We start from the raw sequence: 19487 nt of genomic DNA, 5'->3' as shown, positions 1-19487 counted from the left end.
TGCTATTCCAGCCCTGCCCTGCATAGAGTGGACTTAGAAAGAAGCTGGGTAGGGAGCTGAAACTACTCAGACAAGGCCTCTTGGTGACATGGAGAATGGGAGTCACCGAGGAGACCTCAAGAGCAACCTCCTAAAGTATATTAAGTAGATTCATACAATGCAACAGGTGCTTTACATACATTTTTTTGGGTTCCCACAACATTGGAGGTGGGGTTTCACAGGTGTGGAATTGGAGATTAAGACAAGTAATTTGCCCAAGGTCACATTGCCAATAAAGGAGGGCCTGCCCTATGTCTACCAGGCAGTAAATGTGCCCTTGCCTTTAGACGATGCAGATGTGAAAACTGTAGACCAGAACCTCTCATTCAAAGCCACACAAGCTGACCTGAGACAGAAACTCAGGCTCCTTACTACTGATCAAGGAATCTATGATACGTGGCCTCTTCTCACGTCAGGTGCGGGGAGGCCAGGGAAGTGGCCCGGTCCGGGGCAGCCTGGGCCAAGAGTGACTGAGAAGGAGAAGGCAGGCTCCGTTCTGGACCTTCCAGACCCTCACCCTAGCCAATGTTGTGAAAAGCGCGCTCCCAGGAGGGCCCAGCAGGGCAAAGGGCCAGGCTAGTCTGTTTCTGGAGGAGCCAATCTGGGGCCAGGGCGGAGGCAGCCAGGTGCAGTGGAAAAACCCTGTACTTGGGGTCAGAATATCTGGGTTTCAATCCAGTCTGGCACCCAGCAAAGACCTACAGCAAGTTACTTGCAAGTCCGAGTCTCCTCATCTGCAAAACTGGGGCACGGATAAAATACACTTGAAGGGCACAGGAGCAAAAGTTGGAATTGTTACGCACCAAAATTCTATCATCCGATCTGACCACGTCACGGTGCAACTTCCAACCGCGCGTCCCCGGAGAGTCCGGGAACGGAGCCCAGGAAAAACTACAACTCCCAGGAGCGTCGGGCGGGCCGGCCGGGAACCAGCGGAGGAAACTACAACTCCCAGGAGGCGTCGGGCGTGCCGGCGCGGGGCGGTGACGTCGCGGGGGCCGGCGCGGAGCGCTGATTCGGCCGGAGCTGCCAGCGGGGAGGCTGCCGCCGCTGGTCGTTACAGCTGCTGGAGCAGCAGCGGACCCCGCTCCCGGGAACCGTTCCCGGGCCCTCGATATCCGGCCCCGCACGGTGAGCCCAGACAGAACCAGGAGGCCCCAGGGCTAGGGGAGGGGCGGGAGGGAAGGTAGGGGCTGCTGGGGAGGCGCCCCGGGCTGGATAGACGGGGGCAGAGGGAGTTGGGGGTGGAGGGAGTGCATCAGCCGAGGGGGTGCAGCGGCCGGGGAGGTGGCCAAGGAATAAAGTGCGAGCTGGAGGCCGGGGGTGGAACGTCGGGAGGAGCGCCTCTGCTAGGGGTGGGAGTCGGGGAGCGGCTGGGCTTCGGGGATGAACGTTTGGCTGCCTCCAGAGCTGGGTGAACGCGTGGAGATGGCTGTGGGGTCCCGGACCGGGCCGGGTTCCGAGTGCCAGGACCCAGACTGGGCAACAGAGCGGGACCCCTCCCCCCGGCCCCGCGCCCGAGGTCTCACTCAGAAAACCCCAACAACAGTGAGGACTCCGCCTCTTCGCTCCTCCTCTCCTCTGCTTACTGCGGGTTCGCCTGGGCACTCGCTTTCCGCTCCCACCGCCCTCCCCCAGTCGGGGTGGCTGGGCCAAAGTTGAGAGGTGATCAGCTGTGGTCCTGCAGCTTGCGGGGTGGGCGGAATGGAAGTGGCATCGTGACGTGCTGCCACGGACTCCCCTTTGGGGTCCCCATCCAGGCCTGGATGTTTTGTGCTCCTCTTCCAAGACAGGGGGTTTGCTGTTGTGAGGGCTGCTCTTTCCTGGGGGAGGGAATGGGAAGGGCTCACTTGGTGGCTGCCCTGGTGGTGCTCAGCCTTGGCTTGAGTGTCTGGCATACTGGCTGGGCACGAATATTTGTGCGTGGAGCCGAGGGGGTGGGGAGGGAAGAAGGGGGAAAGAGCTACCAGCAAAAAAGTGGTTAACAGAACAGAGTTGCTGCAGGCTCTGGTTTGAGGCAGGTTATGAAACCACATCAGGGCCCGGCACTAAGCAGCCACCTGCCAGCTGTGGCAGCAAAAGTTTTTAGCTCAGCTCCTGTAGACCTAGTCGACCTGTGCCAGCCTCTTCTCTCTGTTTCTCCCCATCTAGGGGAGGGGTCGGTTGGCTGTTTTACTAATGGAAGTGATATGTGCCCATAGTCACACGAAAGTCTCAAGAGTGCTTCCTGGCTGCCAGTCTTTTTGTTAGTTTATTGATCTCTTCTTTTTCAGGGGTGTCTGGTGGTTTCCTGCTCTCAGGGTACCTAGTGTTTAGGCTTCAGGAAGAAGCTTCCGAGGGTGTCGGCTGGGACCTAGGTCTAGTCTTTTCCTAGGCTCATCGAGTTTTGTTGGCTGCCCTGTGAAAGCCAGAAAGGGGTATGGGGTCCTGTGGTCTGGGATTCCACGAGGCTTTTGGCACTCTTGGACAACTGCTAGGAAGGGTTAGTGGGCTTTCTACACCAGCACCCCTGTAGGTGCGGGTTACAGAGAGGTGATGGGCTGGCGTTTCAGGTCAGACTTGGGACGCTGTTTCCCTCTCCTTAGAGGTAAGTCCTTCAGAGCCCTCACTTCTCAGCCACATGCCACCCTCTCCTCTCAGGTGGAGGCTTTTGCGTAGTAGCTGTCCCAGGGGCTGCTAGAGTAGCTGAAGCCCCAAGGCCCTGGGACGATAAACAGTGGGAGTCAGCTCTGGCTTTCTAGATCCTAGGATTTCTGTTAGGCTCCATTATCCAGCCTAATGGGCTGCGCTGATGGTTCCCAGGAGCATCACTGCAATCAGAGTGCGCCTCAGGCTGGCACACGGGTGTTTGCTTGTTGGGATGGTGTGTTGTGGGTCACATTTGCCCTGAGGTCTCTAAGCTTGGAGCTGTCTGAGAAGAGGAAACTTGCTCCTCTTATCCTGGAAGTAAAGAACTGGCCCCTGAGGATTCAGGCTCCTGTGCAGGTTTGGCTAGTTCCTAGTCAGAGATAGATAGATAGCATTTGGGTCTGAGGGGGTTGCTGCAGGGGCATGAGGCAGGTGGCCTTCTGGGTACTTCTAGAATATCTCCATCTGGGACTCTTCTCTGCATTCCCAGGAAAGATGGGGCTGTCAACATGGTGATGACCTTATGGTCTTTGGCAAGCAGGACCCTACCTCAGATAGGGAGGTGAGCCAGTACACAGGTGCTGTCTGTCTCCGTTTTCTCCTGGTCACAGGGCCCTCAGGGATCTGGGGACAGCCAAGCTCTGGACAAGGGGCAGATCATTCCACCCCTTCCTTCTCTACTTCCCTCTGCTCACTGTGGGTTGCGGCCACCTCCTGTTTCCTCCTGCTGCAGGACTCCTACCATTGGTGCTGGGCAGGGGAAGGCACGGTGCTAATGTACACCTGGAAACAGGTGCTGAGAGGGGAGACTGAGGGAAGGATGGGCAGGACAGAGAAGAACGGGGGCAGGAGGAAGGCCACAGGTTCGAGTCTGTGCCCTTGGGAGACATACGTTGATGTGGGTTCCAGCTCTCTGTGGGAGTTATAGGTGTTGGCTACGTTCTCTATCCTCGCCTCTCTTGTGGGGAAAAGGGCCCTGGTGGTTTGGCAGCGGAGTGGGTGGCACCACAAGGGTTGGCCTGAGTGGCTGCCAAATGGAGAAAACATCTGGATGGGTTGTTTTGTGTCACCCAGGAGGGGTGCCTTCCAGGCCTGGGCAAAGGTTGTCCCTAGTCTGTTGTTTTCTCCTGTCTTCCTCTCTCCCCACTTCATTCTTTCTACCTGATCAGTCCTCCTAAGTTGGGGTTTGGGGAGATCCAGAATTGAAAAAATTAGAGGAGGTGAGTGGATGCAGTGACCTCAAAATAGTTCATCCACTGCTGCCTGTACCCACAGGCCTCACTTCTTTCCTTCCTGATGGGAAGGGCTTAAGAGTGGATGTCCCACATCAGGCCCTCAGTGAGACACAGTCCAGCAGGAGTTACGCTGAGTGAGAATTCTGTCTCTGGGGCTTTGTCGGCAGAGCGTCCTCATGGGAGTGCCGTAGGGGATGAGGCTGGGGGATGGGCCTTGACTTCTCTGCTCTGGGGCTGCATGCCTCTTGATGACCTGTCCTCCGATGCCCTGCTGGGGCCCTGTCCCAATGGGATAATGCATGGGGCAGCCTGCTGTTTATCCCAGCCCAGCAGCAGGAAATGAGTGGAGCTAAGTCCACATGGACTTTCTCTACCTTCCATGCTTGAGAATCAAAAGAGTGGAACTGCCTGGAGTTCTCAGGGAAAGAAGAGCCTGCCTCCCAGCGGGATCCGAGGGTGAGAGGGGGCAGGGGAAGCAGTGTGACCTGTCCGACCTGTGCTGCTTGTTTGCAGAACAGTGGAGAGGGGCAGCAGGATGAATGTGGGCACAGCGCACAGCGAGGTGAACCCCAACACGCGGGTGATGAACAGCCGCGGCATCTGGCTCTCCTACGTGCTGGCCATCGGTCTCCTCCACGTCGTGCTGCTGAGCATCCCCTTCGTGAGTGTGCCTGTCGTCTGGACCCTCACCAACCTTATCCACAACATGGTGAGAGGCTGCCTGCTGCCTGCTCCCGCCCTCCGGGCTGCTCTTTGGCAGGGCTGAGGGATAGGAGGAGCCTGTCGGGCCTGGCCCAGATGTCAGGGTGACATACTGACGTCTGCCTCCAGAGCCCAGGCCTAGTCCTTATCTCTCTGCCTTGCTCCCCCTTCTGGGTTCCTGCCCTGTGTACCATGATAGGAATCAAATCTGCAGATTTTTCCACATCTCTAGGGTGGGGTGGCTGTGGGCCTGGAAGATGTGCCCCTGAGAACCAAACAAAGGACTCCAGAGAGTTCCCAGGACCCGGGAGTCCTGGTGCCTAGGCTGGTACAGAAATGCCCCTTTCTCAAGTTAGCTTCTCGAACCGTCTTCCACTCTTGCCCTTCTCTGCTCCCTCACCACTTGCTACCTTGCCCTCTTTGGAGGATAAGCAGGGCTTAGTCCCATCGCTTGCCTCCTCCCAGCAGACACAGGGGGCTATGAGTGGCCTGGAGGGGCAGCATCTCGGTGCCTGTCTCGTGGCTACGCATTCTCATGCCAGGCCTAGCCTGTCCCCGAGGGAGTCCCCTTGTTCTTCTCCTGCCAGGCTCCCAGCTGCTCCATCCTGACCTCCAGCCCATATCCCCCTGCCCAGCAGAGGGAGGCTCCAGATCACTGGGAGTTACTTCTGTCTGTGACTGGCTGCAGGAGCTGGGCAGGGGCCTTTTCCCTTTTGTATCCTCTAACAAAGACCTCTTCCTCCAGGGCATGTATATCTTCCTGCACACGGTGAAGGGGACACCCTTTGAGACCCCGGACCAGGGCAAGGCGAGGCTGCTAACCCACTGGGAGCAGATGGACTATGGGGTCCAGTTCACGGCCTCTCGGAAGTTCTTGACCATCACACCCATCGTGTTGTGAGTGCCTGGGCTACAGGAAGACACCAGCAGGCAGGGCAAGGCCTGGAGGACCCCAGGGCCCAGTCATGCTTATCAACCCTGCTGTGGCTCCTGGTGTAGGGATGAACAGAGGAAGTTGGAATATTCCTGGGTCTTAGCCTGAGCTCAGGCTTTGGGCCTCCCTGGCCCCATCTTTCCTCCATTGGAGCTTTCTTCCTGCTAGTGAGATAGGCCCACAGGCTTGGGGTGAAGTTGGGAGGTGGGGGTGGCGCTGGGCCGGGAGGGGCCTCTTTAGCCTGAGAGCTCTTGCTTCTTACTCTGGTCTGGGGACTTCTTCTGTTACTCCTTAGCTGTCAGGATTCTGCCTTTCCCTACGCAGGAAGTGGGGGAGGAAGGGGTCCTCCCAACAGTCTTTTATATCTCTCCTCATCCTTCCTCTCCCAGGTACTTCCTCACCAGCTTCTACACTAAGTACGACCAGATCCATTTCGTCCTCAACACTGTGTCCCTGATGAGCGTGCTCATCCCCAAGCTGCCCCAGCTCCACGGAGTCCGGATTTTTGGAATCAATAAGTACTGAGGGGGCAGCCCCTTCCCCTGCCCAGGGTGGCAGGGGAGGGGTAGGGTAAAACGCATGTGCTGCGACACTGAACACAGAAAGAAGAAGCCTCTGGACACTGCCAGAGATGGGGGTTGAGCCTCTGGGCCTAGTTTCCCCCCTCGCTTCCCCCAGTAGCCAACTTGGAGTAGCTTGTAGTGGGGTTGGGGTAGGCCCCGGGCTCTGACTTTTCTGAAGTTTTTGATCTTTTCCTTTTGCTTTTTGAATAGAGACTCCATGGAGGTGGTCATGGAATGGGCTTGGCTCCTGGGCTGAACATGGACCACGCAGTTGGGACAGGAGGCCAGGGGAAAAACCCCTGCTCACTTGTTTGCCTTCAGGCAGCCAAAGCACTTTAACCCCTGTGTAGGGAGCAGAGGGCGGTGCGGCTTCTGGATTGTTTCACTGTGATTCCTAGGTTTTTTCGATGACACGCAGTGTGTGCTTTTGTGTATGGAAGCAAGTGTGGGATGAGGCCCTGCCCTTCTGGGTAGAGAGCTGTCTAATCCAAGTCTCGGGCTTTTGGCAGCTTCCCTGCAGCCCACCCGGGGCCCTGGTTGGGAGTGGGGAGGGTCAGGTGGGGGGAGATGGGGTGGCGTGTGGATGGCTTGGTCCCAGAGGTGAGGGGCCAGGATTGCTGCCATCTGGCCTGGTGGAGGTTGGGGAGCTGTAGGGGGTTAGTGAATCGAGACTTAGAAGAATGGGGCCACATAGCAGCAGAGGACTGGTGTAAGGGAGGGAGGGGTAGGGACACAAGCTAGACCCAGTCTCCTTTGGGATGTGGGCAGGGAGGGAAGCAGGCTTGGAGGGTTGATTTACCCACAGAATGTGATAGTAATAGGGGAGGGAGGCTGCTGTGGGCTTAACTCCTGGGTTGGCTGTTGGGTGGATAGGTGGGGAAAAGGCCCATGAGTCATTGTAAGCACAGGTCCAACTTGGTCCTGACTCGTGCAGGGGTATGGGGAAGCTGTGACAGAAACAATGGATGCTGTGGTCCTCTGCAGGCCCTCCTCACCCCTTAGCTTCCTCATGCAGACTGGCACTGGGCAGGGCCTCTTATGTGGCAGGCACATGTGGCGCTGTGAGGCCACCCCACATGGGGTCGGTGGTGAGAGTCCTGTAGGGTCCCTGCTCAGCAGCACAGGGGAAGGGGCAAGGCGTGGCCTGTAGGCGCTGTCTCAGCCTGCAGAGAAGAAAGTGAGGCCGGGAGCCTGAGCCTGGCCCAGAGCTTCCTTCCTCCCCAGTTCGGCTAGGGACAGTGTTAATTTTGAAAAGGTGTGGGTCCCTGTGTCCTCTTCTAGGGGCCTGAGGGAGCAGGAGAGGTCACTGGGCCTGTTTTCTGCCTCCTGGCCCTGCATCTCCCACCCCATGTATCATAGGGAACTTTCACCTTAAAATCTTTCTAAGCAAAGTGTGTATAGGATTTTTACTCCCTTTGTACAGTATTCTGAGAAACGCAAATAAAAGGGCAACATGTTCCTGTTTCCCTGTGTCTGGCCTCTGCTTCCTGGAAGGCTGAGGGGAGGGGCAGGGGTGTGGGCAGCAGCTCCTGCCGAGGTGCTGGTGGGGTATCAGTGCAGCTCTGACAGTGGCGGGAGGGGCGCTGGGACTGCTGGGCTTTCTGCTGGCTGCAGCAGGGAAATCCCCCAAGGGGGCTGTGAGGGAACTGGCGGCGACGGCAGCAGTAGTCAGAGAGCAAAATTCTCTGTGTTTTTGCCTGGCTGTTCTCCGACTGGTCTTGCGCCTTGGCCCCACAGGATGGGGTGACTTGTGCCATGGCCAGGGAGGGGGGCAGTCCAGCAGTGGTTTACACATGGAGCCAGGGTCCCAAGCGGTGCCCAGTCCTTCCCAGTAAATCTCCAGCCCTTCTCCAGTTTCTCACTTCTCTCCCCAAGGCCTTTCCCCAGTCACCTCTCCCCTGGGAGCGCTGCGTTTCCTTCTGGCCTTTCAGTGGAGGGGACTTTTCATACTTCCTCCTCCCACCATAAGCCTGAGTGGCAGGGGAAGAGGTTCTGGGGACTTTCTGAGTCCACCATGGCTAGGAGAGAGGAGTCCTATAGCAAGGAATCCTTATCTAATGAGGGCGCTGAACTTCCAGTGTGTTCTGCGCAGTATGAGCTGCTATTCTCAGGAGAGGCACAAAGTCCCAGATAGAAGGGAGGGGCTGCCCCCAGCAACCTAGGGTCTCTGGCCCTGGTCTGCCATCACAGCAGCCTTGGAGTGAGTGTCAGGGAGAGTGTGGGGTATTTGCCCAAGTCCAGCCACCGGCTCTCTCCCAATAGAGCCCACACAGTATTGGAAAGAGAAATATAGCCACTGCTCTCATTCCTGGGAGTAGGGGTGCCCTGGTTGCTTTCACCAGCCTGCAAGAGTACAGTCAGGGTGAGGTGCTGGGGAACATCAACAACGATCTGGGTTCGAATCCCAGCTTTGCCACTTGTTAGCCACGTTGCTATGTCAACTTCTCTTGAGCTTCAGTTTCTTCCACTGTTGTGTAAGGATAATGCCTCCTAGGGCTGTTGTGAGCATTAGTACTGTGCCTGGCATATAGTAAATAATATATGGTAGCCATGTTATTATTATTATAATTGTTACTACCATCACTGTCATCTCTTTATTTATTTTTTGGAGACTGAGTCTTGCTCTGTCACCTAGGCTGGAGTGCAGTGGCACCATCTTGGCTCACTGCAACCTCCGCTTCCCAGGTTCAAGCGATTCTCCTGCCTCAGCCTCCCGAGTAGCTGGGATTACAGGTGTGGGCCACGATAACCAGCTACTTTTTTTTTTTTTTTGGTAGAGACGGGGTTTCGCCATGTTGGCCAGGCTGGTCTTGAACTCCTGGCCTCAAGTGATCTGCCCGCCTCGGCCTCCCAAAGTGTTGGGATTACAGGTGTGAGCCACTGCGCCTGGCCTCTGTCATCCCTTCAAATGTTCTTTCAGAACTGAGGCATGCAGAGGCCGGAAGACAGGCTGGGCTCACCAGGGTGGTTATCTCTGAGAGAGGACACGGGTGAGGCCAGAGGCCTCTCCCTGGAGAAGGAGGTAGGTGGAGAAGCTGGGTGGCATCCAGATAAGGAAGAGCAGCATCTCCTTGAGAGTGTACACAGGAGCACGGATGGGGAGGGAGGCTGAGTGCTCCTTACAGGCCCACCCTGTTCCCTCCAGGTGTTAGCTGCTGTTGTCCTGGGCATTTGGGCAGCTGGTTCTGCTGGGTTACAGTCCTCATGTCCCTGGCGCAGACATAGCCATTGCCTGCTGGCACTTGATACCTACTCATATTCCATTTCTCTATTCCAAACACACTGAATTGCATGGCCCAGGGCGCCGTGGTGTGCACCACTGTCTGGCCTAAACTCACCTAGAATACATATCAGGATCTCCTACGCACTCCTTGGGTCCAAGAAGAAGTGGTTCTGGCCTCATCTGCCTCCAGCTTAGTTATAACGTGGCTTATCTAAAGGCTTGGGAGGTGGGGCACCCAGCCCTACCCACCCATCCAGGAAGTTCCACACCTGGACAACTTTCAATTTCATTATTGTAGCTTCCTGAGATTCAGAGGCCAGGAATTGTGCAGAGATCTGCAGCAGGGATTCTCACAACTTCCATTTCTGGTGAACAGCTAAGGTCAGAGAGGAGGTGGGTACCACTTGAGATGGGCCTGTGGTTCCCGGGCACTGTCTTTCCGGACACCTGGAATTCCCAGGGTGGTGGTGAATTGAGAATCAACTACCATGATGGGGGTAGAGACAGAGAAGGAAGCAGTGAGTGGATAAGTGCCTGGAACAGGCAGAAGGGATGTAGGGGAAGGTGACCAAAGGTAGGATGGGGAAGTGGATCCCAGGAAGCTTTTGTTTCTTCTGAGGCCAACTTACCACCGCCTCATTGGGAAATTGTTGGTAGGGAGGCACCCATCCAACTGCCTTGCAGAATACAGCAAGGCAGGGAGCCCAAGAATCAGAGCCAAGGGAAGAAATGACCCGTTGAGGTTAGTAATGTGAAGTCTGGCAATCGTGCCCCTCATCCCTCCCTGGTTCCTCTGTTCGTCAATGTTGGCGCTAGTCTGGCTGGGGCGTGGTGGGCCTGCCTTTCCATCCCTCAGGCCCCTTGGAACAAGGGGGCAACTCTGCTGTGGGAGATGTAGAAAATGGGTCTCACTTTCCCTATTTGGGACAGTAGCTGCTACTTTTTTCCTTTAGATGGGTTTCATGAGGGGCAGAGGAGAATCTGGGATCTGTGATGTTTAGCCCTGTTTACTGAGTCATGGCTGCCTCACCTTCTAGAAGTAAGGCAGGCAAATCATTCCAGGTACTGGTTGTCCTGGAACCTTTGGTTCTTCCCTGACCTCATGTCATGTGTGTCTGTGTGAAGAAAGTCCAGGAAACAGGCTTTGTGTGAGCAACGAGGCTGTTTATTTCACCCGGGTGCAGGTGGTCTGAGTCCGAAAAAGGAGTCAGCAAAGGGTGGTGGGATTATCATTAGTTCTTACCGGCTTGGGATAGGCTTACAAAGTACATTCTCAAGGGCAGGAGAATATTACAAAGTACCTTCTTAAGGGCTGGGGAGAATATCACAAAGTACCTTCCTAAGGGCGGGGGAGACTATATTGTATCAGGGTGGGGCAGGAACAAATCACAATGGTGGAATGTCATCAGTTACGGCTATTTTCACTTCTTTTGTGGATCTTCAGTTGTGATACCCTACCTTGTTTTAACCTGAACTGACTCTCCCTTAGCTGAGAGAGCCAGACAAACTCCATTTTGGCTCCTTCACTTGCCGCCCCTTACCCACCCCCCTTCCTCAAGGACTTAACTTGTGCAAGCTGACTCCCAGCACATCCAAGAATGCAATTAACTGATAAGATACTGTGGCAAGCTATAACCGCAGTTCCCAGGAATTCGTCTGGTTGATAGTACCCTAAGCCCCCACATTTGTGTCTGGTTGATGGTACCCAAAGCCCTCGTGTCTATCACCCTGTGATAGATTTAAAGCCCCTGCACCTGGAACTGTTCGTTTTTCCGTAACCATTTGTCTTTTTGAACTTTTTTTTGCCTGTTTTACTTCTGTAAGATTGCTTCAGCTAGGCTCCCCCTCACCTTTCTAAACCAAAGTATAAAAGAAAATCTAACCCCTTCTTCGGGGCCGAGAAAATTTTGAGTGCTAGCCGTCTCTCGGTCGCCGGCAATAAAGGACTCCTGAATGAGTCTCATAGTGTGGCATTTCTCTACAACTCGCTTGGTTACAACACAGTTGCTTCAGGCCGTCTGGATGTATATGTGCAGGTCACAGGAAATATGATGGCTTAGCTTGGGCTCAGAGGCCTGACACCTCAGGCTGCCAAATGTGGAAGATTTACATACTTGAACCAATACCCTCCTCCCAAAAACTGAAATTGGCTTCTATTTCTGAGTTGGTCCAGGTGCAATGTTCAGCGTATTTGAGGAAATCACAAGAATTGTAGTTAAGGAGATGGATGCTGGAGGGGATATGATTGCTGTTAGAAGCCTCGTTGATGCTGATAGATTCCACTGCTTCCATCTGGTGGGGGAGAAGAGAATTTTCTCTGGATGCCGGCACTACACGACAGCCTCACCCTGATGGACATTCTGGACACAGATCGGGACAAGCGGTTAGATGAACTGGATTCTGGGCTCCAAGGTCAGTATAAGGTAGATGACAGGTGGCCAGCCAGGAGGCCTTGACCATTTGTATTCCATCTCCTTCTCAATTCACCATTGTTATCAACTAAATCAACCAATCAGTGAAACTGTGGAATTTGTTTGTACACATCCACACACCTTAATTTAAGAAATGCACGGAAGAGGCCGGGCGCGGTGGCTCAAGCCTGTAATCCCAGCACTTTGGGAGGCGGGCAGGATCACGAAGGGTCAGGAAGATCGAGACACATCCTGGCTAACACGGTGAAGACCCCACGTGTCTACGTAGAAAAAATACAAGAAACTAGACCGGGAGCGAAGCTGGACGTGACGGGTGGCGGCGCCTTGTGAGTCCCAGCTACTCGGGGAGAGGCTGAGACAGGGGAGAAGGGGCGTAAAACCCGGGAGGCGAGTTGGGCAGTGGAGCTGAATCTGGCCACTGCCACGTCCGAGCTGAGGGGTGAGGGCAGAGCGAGGGCTCGCTTCTCGAGAAAAAGAGAAAGAAAAAAAAAAAAAAAAAAAAGAAGAAATGCACAGGAAGGAGCTGGCATGGGAGAGAGTGGGAGAAGTAGAGATTCTATTCGTCCATTGGAAACACATTCCTAAATGGTCTTTCTTTCCCATTTTTCCCTGGTAAAACAATCTGCTTTTAATTTAGCGGAGCTTCTCCTGTGTTCATCATTTAAGTGGATAAGTAAATGAGGGCAGTTTGCTTACTGGTTAAGAAAGGATGCAGGCTTTAGGGCTGGAAGCACCTGGTTTCAAAGCCTGGCTCTGCCTCTTATCAGCTGGGTGACCTTTGGACAAGTTGTTGTATTGCTCTAAGTTTCAGTTTCCTCATGTGTCAACTCTAGAGACTGTTGTAAGAATCAAATGAGGGCTAGGCACAGTGGCTCACTCCTGTAATCCCAGCACTTTGGGAGGCCGAGGTGGGCAGATCATGAGGTCAGAAGATTGAGACCATCCTGTCTAACACAGTGAAACCCCATCTCTACTAAAAAGTATATATAAAAAATTAGCCAGGCATGGTGGCGCGTGCCTGTAGTCCCAGCTACTCAGGAGGCTGAGGCAGGAGAATCGCTTGAACTCAGGAGGCGCAGGTTGCAGTGAACCAAGATCGTGCCACTGCACTCCAGCCTGGGCGACAGAGCAAGACGCTGTCTCAAAAAAAAAAAAAAAAAAAAGAATCAAATTAGAACAAATTATGTGAATCATTTATCACAGTGTCTGCCACAAAAGGAGCACTCAATAAAAGTTAGCTCCCATCATCTGGTGGTCATGGTGGTGATTCTTACTATCCTTTCATGTTCCTTGGCTATCAAGACTGAAAGGGGAGTTGCTGACGAGCAGAAATCCCTAAGATATTGGGGGAATTTATGGAAGAGTCAATTATTCCATCTCCCTGCCTCTGATCTCAGTTATTCCTGGGGTACTTGGGTTTCAGAAGCCCCAGGGTTTAAGTGTCAAACTCTCACTTGGACCCCACGCTGGAATATGGTGAGGAGTTCATTATATTTCATAATGTGAAAAAATATTTCATAATATGAAAAATGGCAAGGAGTTCATAGCTCAGACCTCTCTGATACAGTCTGTTTCTTTTTATGAGGTCTCATGCCAAGAGATGGAAAAGAGCTCTAACAGCCCTGAGCAGTTTTAGAGTATTACAATGTGCCAGGAAGTGCTTTAAGTGACTGAGAGCGGTACCCAGATTACTTGGAGGTGGTGGACCTTTCCACAAGTGGAGTTTCGTTAAGCAAGCAAGGGGCTTTTGGAGAAATTTCAGATTCGCATTTTTCAAAGACTGAGTCAATGCTCTGAAAAGTAAACTGCCAAGAGCCAATTTGCTAAAAGCCAGCTCTCAAAAAAAGAAAAAAAAATCAGTTTGCCAAATGATCAATTCACTGAAAATGGAAAAATACTTCAACCCAGAACTAGGATGTTTTGCCACAATAATATTACTCCCCAGGGACAGGGCAAAGTGTAAGTCTGGGGAAAAAAAAAATTGACTAAGTCAGTCAACTTCCTTTAAGGAAAAGCTCATCTGTGTGCATATAAAATTCGGAGGCAGAGGTGAAACCAAACTTAAAAAAGAAAATCCTTACAATAATGGGAATTGGTAATTTGAATTGATTTTTAGCTTGGTCTGCTCCCTATTTAAATGGGTTATTTTGTAACTGTGTAATGCTGATGGTGCAGTTAAAGTGTGCATAGCGCTGGGCACGTGGCTCACGCCTGTAATTCCAGCACTGTGGGAGACCGAGGCGGGTGGATCACTTGAGGTCAGGAGTTCAAGTCCAGCCTGGCCAACATGGCGAAACCCTGTCTCTACTAAAAATACAAAAATTAGCTGGGCGCGATGGCACATGCCTGTAATCCCGTACTTTGGGAGGCTGAGGTGGGCAGATCACTTGATGTCAGAAGTTTGAGACCAGCCTGGCCAACATGGCAAAACCCTGTCTTTACTAAAAATACAAAAATTAGCTGGGTGTGGTGTCGCACGCCTGTAATCTCAGCTACTCAGGAGGCTGAGGCAGGAGAATTGCTCCCAGGAGGCGGAGGTTGCAGTGAGCCATGATTATGCCACTGCACTCCAGCCCGGCGACAAAGCAAGACTCCGTCTCAAAAAAAAAAAAAGAAAAAAGTGCATAGAATTTTTTGTTTGTTATTAAAGTCCATACTTTATTCATATTAACTTTTTTTTTTTGAGATGGAGTGTCGCTCTGTTGCCCAGGCTGCAGTGCAATGGTGCAATCTCGGCTCACTGCAACCTCTGCCTCTAGGTTTAAGTGGTTCTTCTGCCTCAGCCTCCCGAGTAGCTGGGATTACAGGCGCCCGCCACCACACCCGGCTGCTTTTTTGTATTTTTAGTAGAGACAGCGTTTCGCCATGTGGCCAGGCTGGTCTTGAGTTCCTGACCTCAGGTGATCCACCTGCCTTGGCCTCCCAAAGTGCTGGGATTATAGGCCTGAGCCACCGCGCCTGGCCCATGTTATCTTGGTTTTGACTCTAGTGTCCTTTTTCTATTGCAGAATCCCATCCAGGGTCCCACATTACATTACATTTAGTTGTCATGTCTCCTTAGGCTCCTCTTGGCTGTGACAGTTTCTCAGACTTTGCCTGTTTGGGATAATCTTGGTAGTTTTGAGCAGTACTGGTCAGGGATAGTGTAGAATGTCCCTCTGTTGGAATTTGATGTTTTTTCTCATGGTTAGACTGGGTTCTGGGTCTCGGGGAGGAAGACCACAGAGGTAAAGTACCATTCCTATTACATCACATCAGGGGTATGTCCTATCAACATGACCTATCACTGTTGATGTTGACCTTGATCACCTGGCTGAGGTAATGTTTGTCAGGTTTCTCTACCGGAAGTACTCTTTTTCCTCTTCTTCATATAGTACTCTTTGTGCACATCGTTTTATTTTCTTTTCTCTCTGATATTTTTCTTTTCTTTTACACTGCTCAAGAAGCAAATGGTCCCTAAGACATTTGTGTCTCGTGTACACACAAATAGTGATTTCAGGCTCTGTTTCCAATTCTGTCACATTTCTACCAGTTCCAAAATGGATTTGTCTTTGGAAATCCAGCCCTGCCTCCAAAACCTAGCAATGGGAGCTCTTCTTCCCCTGTAAGTTCCCGCCTGGGAGGTTGGAGACAAAGGCACGTAGCCCCTTCAGGATGTCCACATATCATCCACGAACCCTGGGGCGGCAACTGACTCAGAACCAAGGCCCTTATTAGTGCCTGATCAATTAGGGCAGAGTCCATGCGTGTGGGTGACTTTCCAGGGTTGCTTCACTTTATACTTGTGTGGTTCACACAAACAACAGCAACATAACTGCTTTTTTTTTTTTTTTTTTTTTTGGAGATGGAATCTCGCTGTCGCCCAGGCTGGAGTGCAGTGACTTGATCTTGGCTCACTGCAACCTTCGTCTCCGCCTCCCAGGTTCAAGCGATTCTCCTGCCTCGGCCTCTCAAGTAGCTGGAATTAGGCACGTGCCACCACCCCCGACTAATTTGGTAGAGATGGAGTTTCACCATGTTGGCCAGGTTGGTCTTGAACTCCTGACCTCATGTGATCCACCCACCTCGGCCTCCCAAAGTGCTGGGATTACAGGCAAGAGCCACCACGCCTGGCCCTAATTTTTGTATTTTTTAGTAGAGACGGGGTTTCACCATATCAGCCAGGCTAGTCTCAAACTCCTGACCTCAAGTGATCTGCCTGCCACAGCCTCTCAAAGTTCTGGGATTACAGGCGTGAGCCACTGCGCCCAGCCTTAATTTCCCTAAATATAGGAAATAGACATTAGTAATATTCTCGTACTGTAGATGGAGAAACAAAGAGGTTAAGTGACTTACCCAAGGTCATGTGGTAAGAAGGTGGAGGAGTGGGCTCCAATCTGGGATCCTGTGACCCCAGGTAACTGAGCTTCTGGTGAGAACAGCATTTCCTGGACAGCCACAGCTGGAGCGCTCTCTCAGAAGGGAGGGGGATGGTGGCATGGAGCCCAGGATGGGGCTGCCCCAAGGAGAGTTTTTTGGAGAGAGATCTTTTGGGGGTCCACTCCAGAGTGACCTTTACCATTCTCTTTCCAAGTCAAAAGACTGAGTTTCAAATTCTGGATAATGTAGACTCAAAGGGAAAGTTGATAGTGAAATTGCCCAAAAAAATAACAATTTCAGGCAGCTTCCAGGGCTCCCACGATCAGAAAATTGAGATATCTGAGAACCGGATATCCCAGCAGTATCTGGATACCCTTGAGAACAGGTGAGGTTGGAGTTGGGCAGCAGGGAAGGAGGGGAAGAAGCCCATCTTGGGCACCAAGGGATTCAAGGGTGGCGGACCTGCTCTTTTATTTATTTATTTATTTTTATTTTTATTTTCCCTGCTTTTCATTAGCTTTGTGGAGGATTGGCTCTCTAGGGCAGCCTCTCACTCTCTACTTCCAGGATTCCTCCAGCCTGCCCTTTACACAAGCATGCCTTCCTCTTCTCTGCCTCCAGAAAACCTTCTCATTCACCCAGAGGCAGCCTCCAGGAAGCCTTCTGAGGCTCCCAATTCACTCATATCCTTGCTGTCCCCCAGGATGGTTAATTCCTCTGACTTGGACAAACCTGTTTTTTTTTTTTTTTTTGAGACAGTCTCGCTCTGTCGACCAGGCTAGAGTGCAATGGCGCGATCTCGGCTCACTGCAACCTCCGCCTCCAAACCTGGTGGTTTAAGAGGCACTCTCCTTTGCTCTCCTCTGCTCTCCTGCACTGAGCTGCCCACATCAGTATTTTGTGCTTGTTTGCCTCTGCCTTGTGGGCAAGCCAGTGGCTTCCATGTTCGTCTTTCCCACTGGACTGGAAGCGACTTGTGACAAAGGACTGACTTTGCTAACCTTTCTGTATTAACTCCAAGCACATAGTAGGTACTGAGTGAAAGAGAGCTGAAGTGAAGCACAATGAAAGCAAAGCACCCCTTGGAGGACATTTCCTGCACGGAGTGCAGCCACCCCACCCCAGCAGGGTGGCACTGATCAAATGCCACAGAGGTGCTGGTAGCTGGTGGGCAGATGCTTCCAATTCAAGAGGACATCACTAGCCATGCCCGCAACAATAGTTCTGTGGTTGTTCTCTTCAGCTGGGATTGTTGGAGATTGCGGAGTAGCTCAGGAGAAGGTGCCCCGCAGTTCTCCTGGGCTTGCTCTCCTTGAGTGGAGTGGGAGCAGGTGCCTTTTTCCTTCTCCTTTTCTTTCTTTCTTTCTTTTTTTTTTTGAGATGGAGTTTCACTTTTGTTGCCCAGGCTGTAGTGCAATGGCCCGTTCTTGGCTCACTGCAACCTTTGCCTCCTGGATTCAAGAGATTCTTCTGCCTCAACCTCCCGAGGAGCTGGGACTACAGGTGTCCGCCACCACGCCTGGCTAATTTTTGTATTTTTAGTAGGGACAGGGTTTCATTCACCATGTTGGCCAGGCTGGTCTCAAGCTCCTGACCTCAGGTGATCCACCTGCCTTGGCCTCCCAAAGTGCTGGGATTACAGGTGTGAGCCACTCCGCCCAGGCCCCCTCTTTTTTATTAATAAATTTTAAAAAAGGCTTACAATAAAATTTTACTGGTCCTTTGAATTACCCCTCCCAACCACAGTAGGGAGGGCCCTCGGAATTTTTCTAAGAGAGCTCAGTGTTTTCTACTATAGAATGCTTGTTTGTCAGGTGAGGGTATTGGTATCTATATGTGGGTTGGGGGCACTGGATAGGTAGGGGAAGGTCATCGGAGGCAGGGACCCATGTCTTCTTTGAGGGCCTTTTGATTGCAAATAGAAACTCCGTCAGACATTTTAGGTCATAACATGAGTTTCCCACAGCGGGAATGGAATCAGATGCTTCATGAGCCTAAGGGCAGGTGATGCAGCTGGCTCCAGGGACCGGTGCAAGGAGCTGGAGTCCGTCGTCAGAGAAGACGGTGTCTTGGGCTTCACAGATGCCTATCTCAGTGTCATGGGAAGGGCACTCCCTTTGGATTTACACTGACCGGGGTTTGAATCCCAGCTCTACACTTACTATCTGTGTGGCCTTGGACCATTCACAACCTGTCACTAAGCCTCAGTATCTTTACGTGGAAAGTGGATGTGATTCTGCCTACCGTCATAGGATTGTGAAAGTGAAGTGGAAAAGTGTGTCTCACAGTTGGCACATTGTCATCCTCCATAAATGCTAGTGAATTCTTGCCCCACTTTGTTTGTATTTATTTATTTATTTATTTATTTTGAGATGGAGTCTTTCTCTGTTGCCCAGGCTGCAGTGCAATGGTGCAGCCTTGGCTCACTGCAAACTCTGCCTCCCGGGTTCAAGTGATTCTCCTGTCTCAGCCTCCTGAGTAGCTGGGATTACAGATGTGTGCCTGGTGATCCACTCACCTCAGCCTCCCAAAATGCTGGGATTACAGGCAAGAGCCACCATACCTGGCCTCTCGCCCTACTTCGTACCCCACCCCTACCTCCACCCCGAGGTGGGTAAAGTGAACTGCGATGGGGTGCTGTGTTCCTTGGTTTTCCAGTCTCGGAAGCGATTAATCTTAAATGGGAGCTGGCTCACAGAGAGGGAGAAGAGTCACTGGGAGGTAAGACCCTGAGATCCTCAACTCTCATCTCTCTCTACTGTCTCCAGGAAGCTGAAGAGGGAACTACCCTTTTCATTCCGATCAATTAATAGGAGAGAAAACCTGTATCTGGTGACAGAAACTCTGGAGATGGTAAAGAAGGAAACCCTGAAAAGCGACCGGCAATATAAATTTGGGAACCAGATTTTTCAGAGCCATCTCAGCTATGAACACAAGGTTAGGATCCTGGGAGGCAGGAACTGTGAAGGTCAGCGTTGGCCCGCGCCCCGCAGGTCAAGGCAATGCCAGCCCTAGATTCTTCCTTCACTCCTCTCCTAGCAGCCCTGCTGCTCTTGGCCACATTGCCCCAAGAAAGGGTGGGTGGCATTGGCCGGGCGCGGTGGCTCAAGCCTGTAATCCCAGCACTTTGGGAGGCTGAGACGGGCGGATCACGAGGTCAGGAGATCGAGACCATCCTGGCTAACACGGTGCAACCCCGTCTCTACTAAAAAAATACAAAAAACTAGCTGGGCGAGGTGGTGGGCGCCTGTAGTCCCAGCTACTCAGGAGGCTGAGGCAGGAGAATGGTGTAAACCCGGGAGGCAGAGCTTGCAGTGAGCTGAGATCCAGCCACTGCACTCCAGCCTGGGCGGCAGAGCGAGACTCCGTCTC

General features: G+C 52.4%; 2 protein-coding genes across 3 annotated transcripts in view; both read left to right on the top strand.

Moving 5' to 3' along the window:
• Positions 1-852: 852 nt before the first annotated feature.
• On the top strand, positions 853-7566 carry ORMDL3 (ORMDL sphingolipid biosynthesis regulator 3). 2 transcript variants are annotated; one of them, XM_017869263.1, is made up of 4 exons: positions 853-1170; positions 4416-4611; positions 5350-5501; positions 5928-7566. In XM_017869263.1, exons 2-4 carry the CDS (start codon positions 4438-4440, stop codon positions 6061-6063), a joined length of 462 nt encoding a protein of 153 aa, XP_017724752.1. In that variant the 5' UTR covers positions 853-1170; positions 4416-4437; the 3' UTR covers positions 6064-7566. The 2 variants fall into 2 exon arrangements, with proteins under 2 accessions (XP_017724752.1, XP_017724753.1); XM_017869264.1 differs by having other exon boundaries at positions 858-1170; positions 4421-4611.
• Positions 7567-9639: 2073 nt separating this feature from the next.
• GSDMB (gasdermin B) overlaps positions 9640-19487 on the top strand; it is a 14955-nt gene continuing 5107 nt past the window's right edge. The window contains 5 exon segments of the mRNA XM_017869262.1: positions 9640-9717; positions 11498-11662; positions 11665-11740; positions 16330-16500; positions 18884-19108. Coding sequence (XP_017724751.1) covers positions 11503-11662; positions 11665-11740; positions 16330-16500; positions 18884-19108 — 632 coding nt within the window. The 5' untranslated portion in view covers positions 9640-9717; positions 11498-11502.

Source organism: Rhinopithecus bieti, unplaced genomic scaffold (genome assembly GCF_001698545.2).
Source record: "Rhinopithecus bieti isolate Rb0 unplaced genomic scaffold, ASM169854v2 scaffold_5019, whole genome shotgun sequence".
Classification (NCBI taxonomy): domain Eukaryota; kingdom Metazoa; phylum Chordata; class Mammalia; order Primates; family Cercopithecidae; genus Rhinopithecus; species Rhinopithecus bieti.
This window is presented reverse-complemented; position numbering and strand designations above follow the sequence as displayed.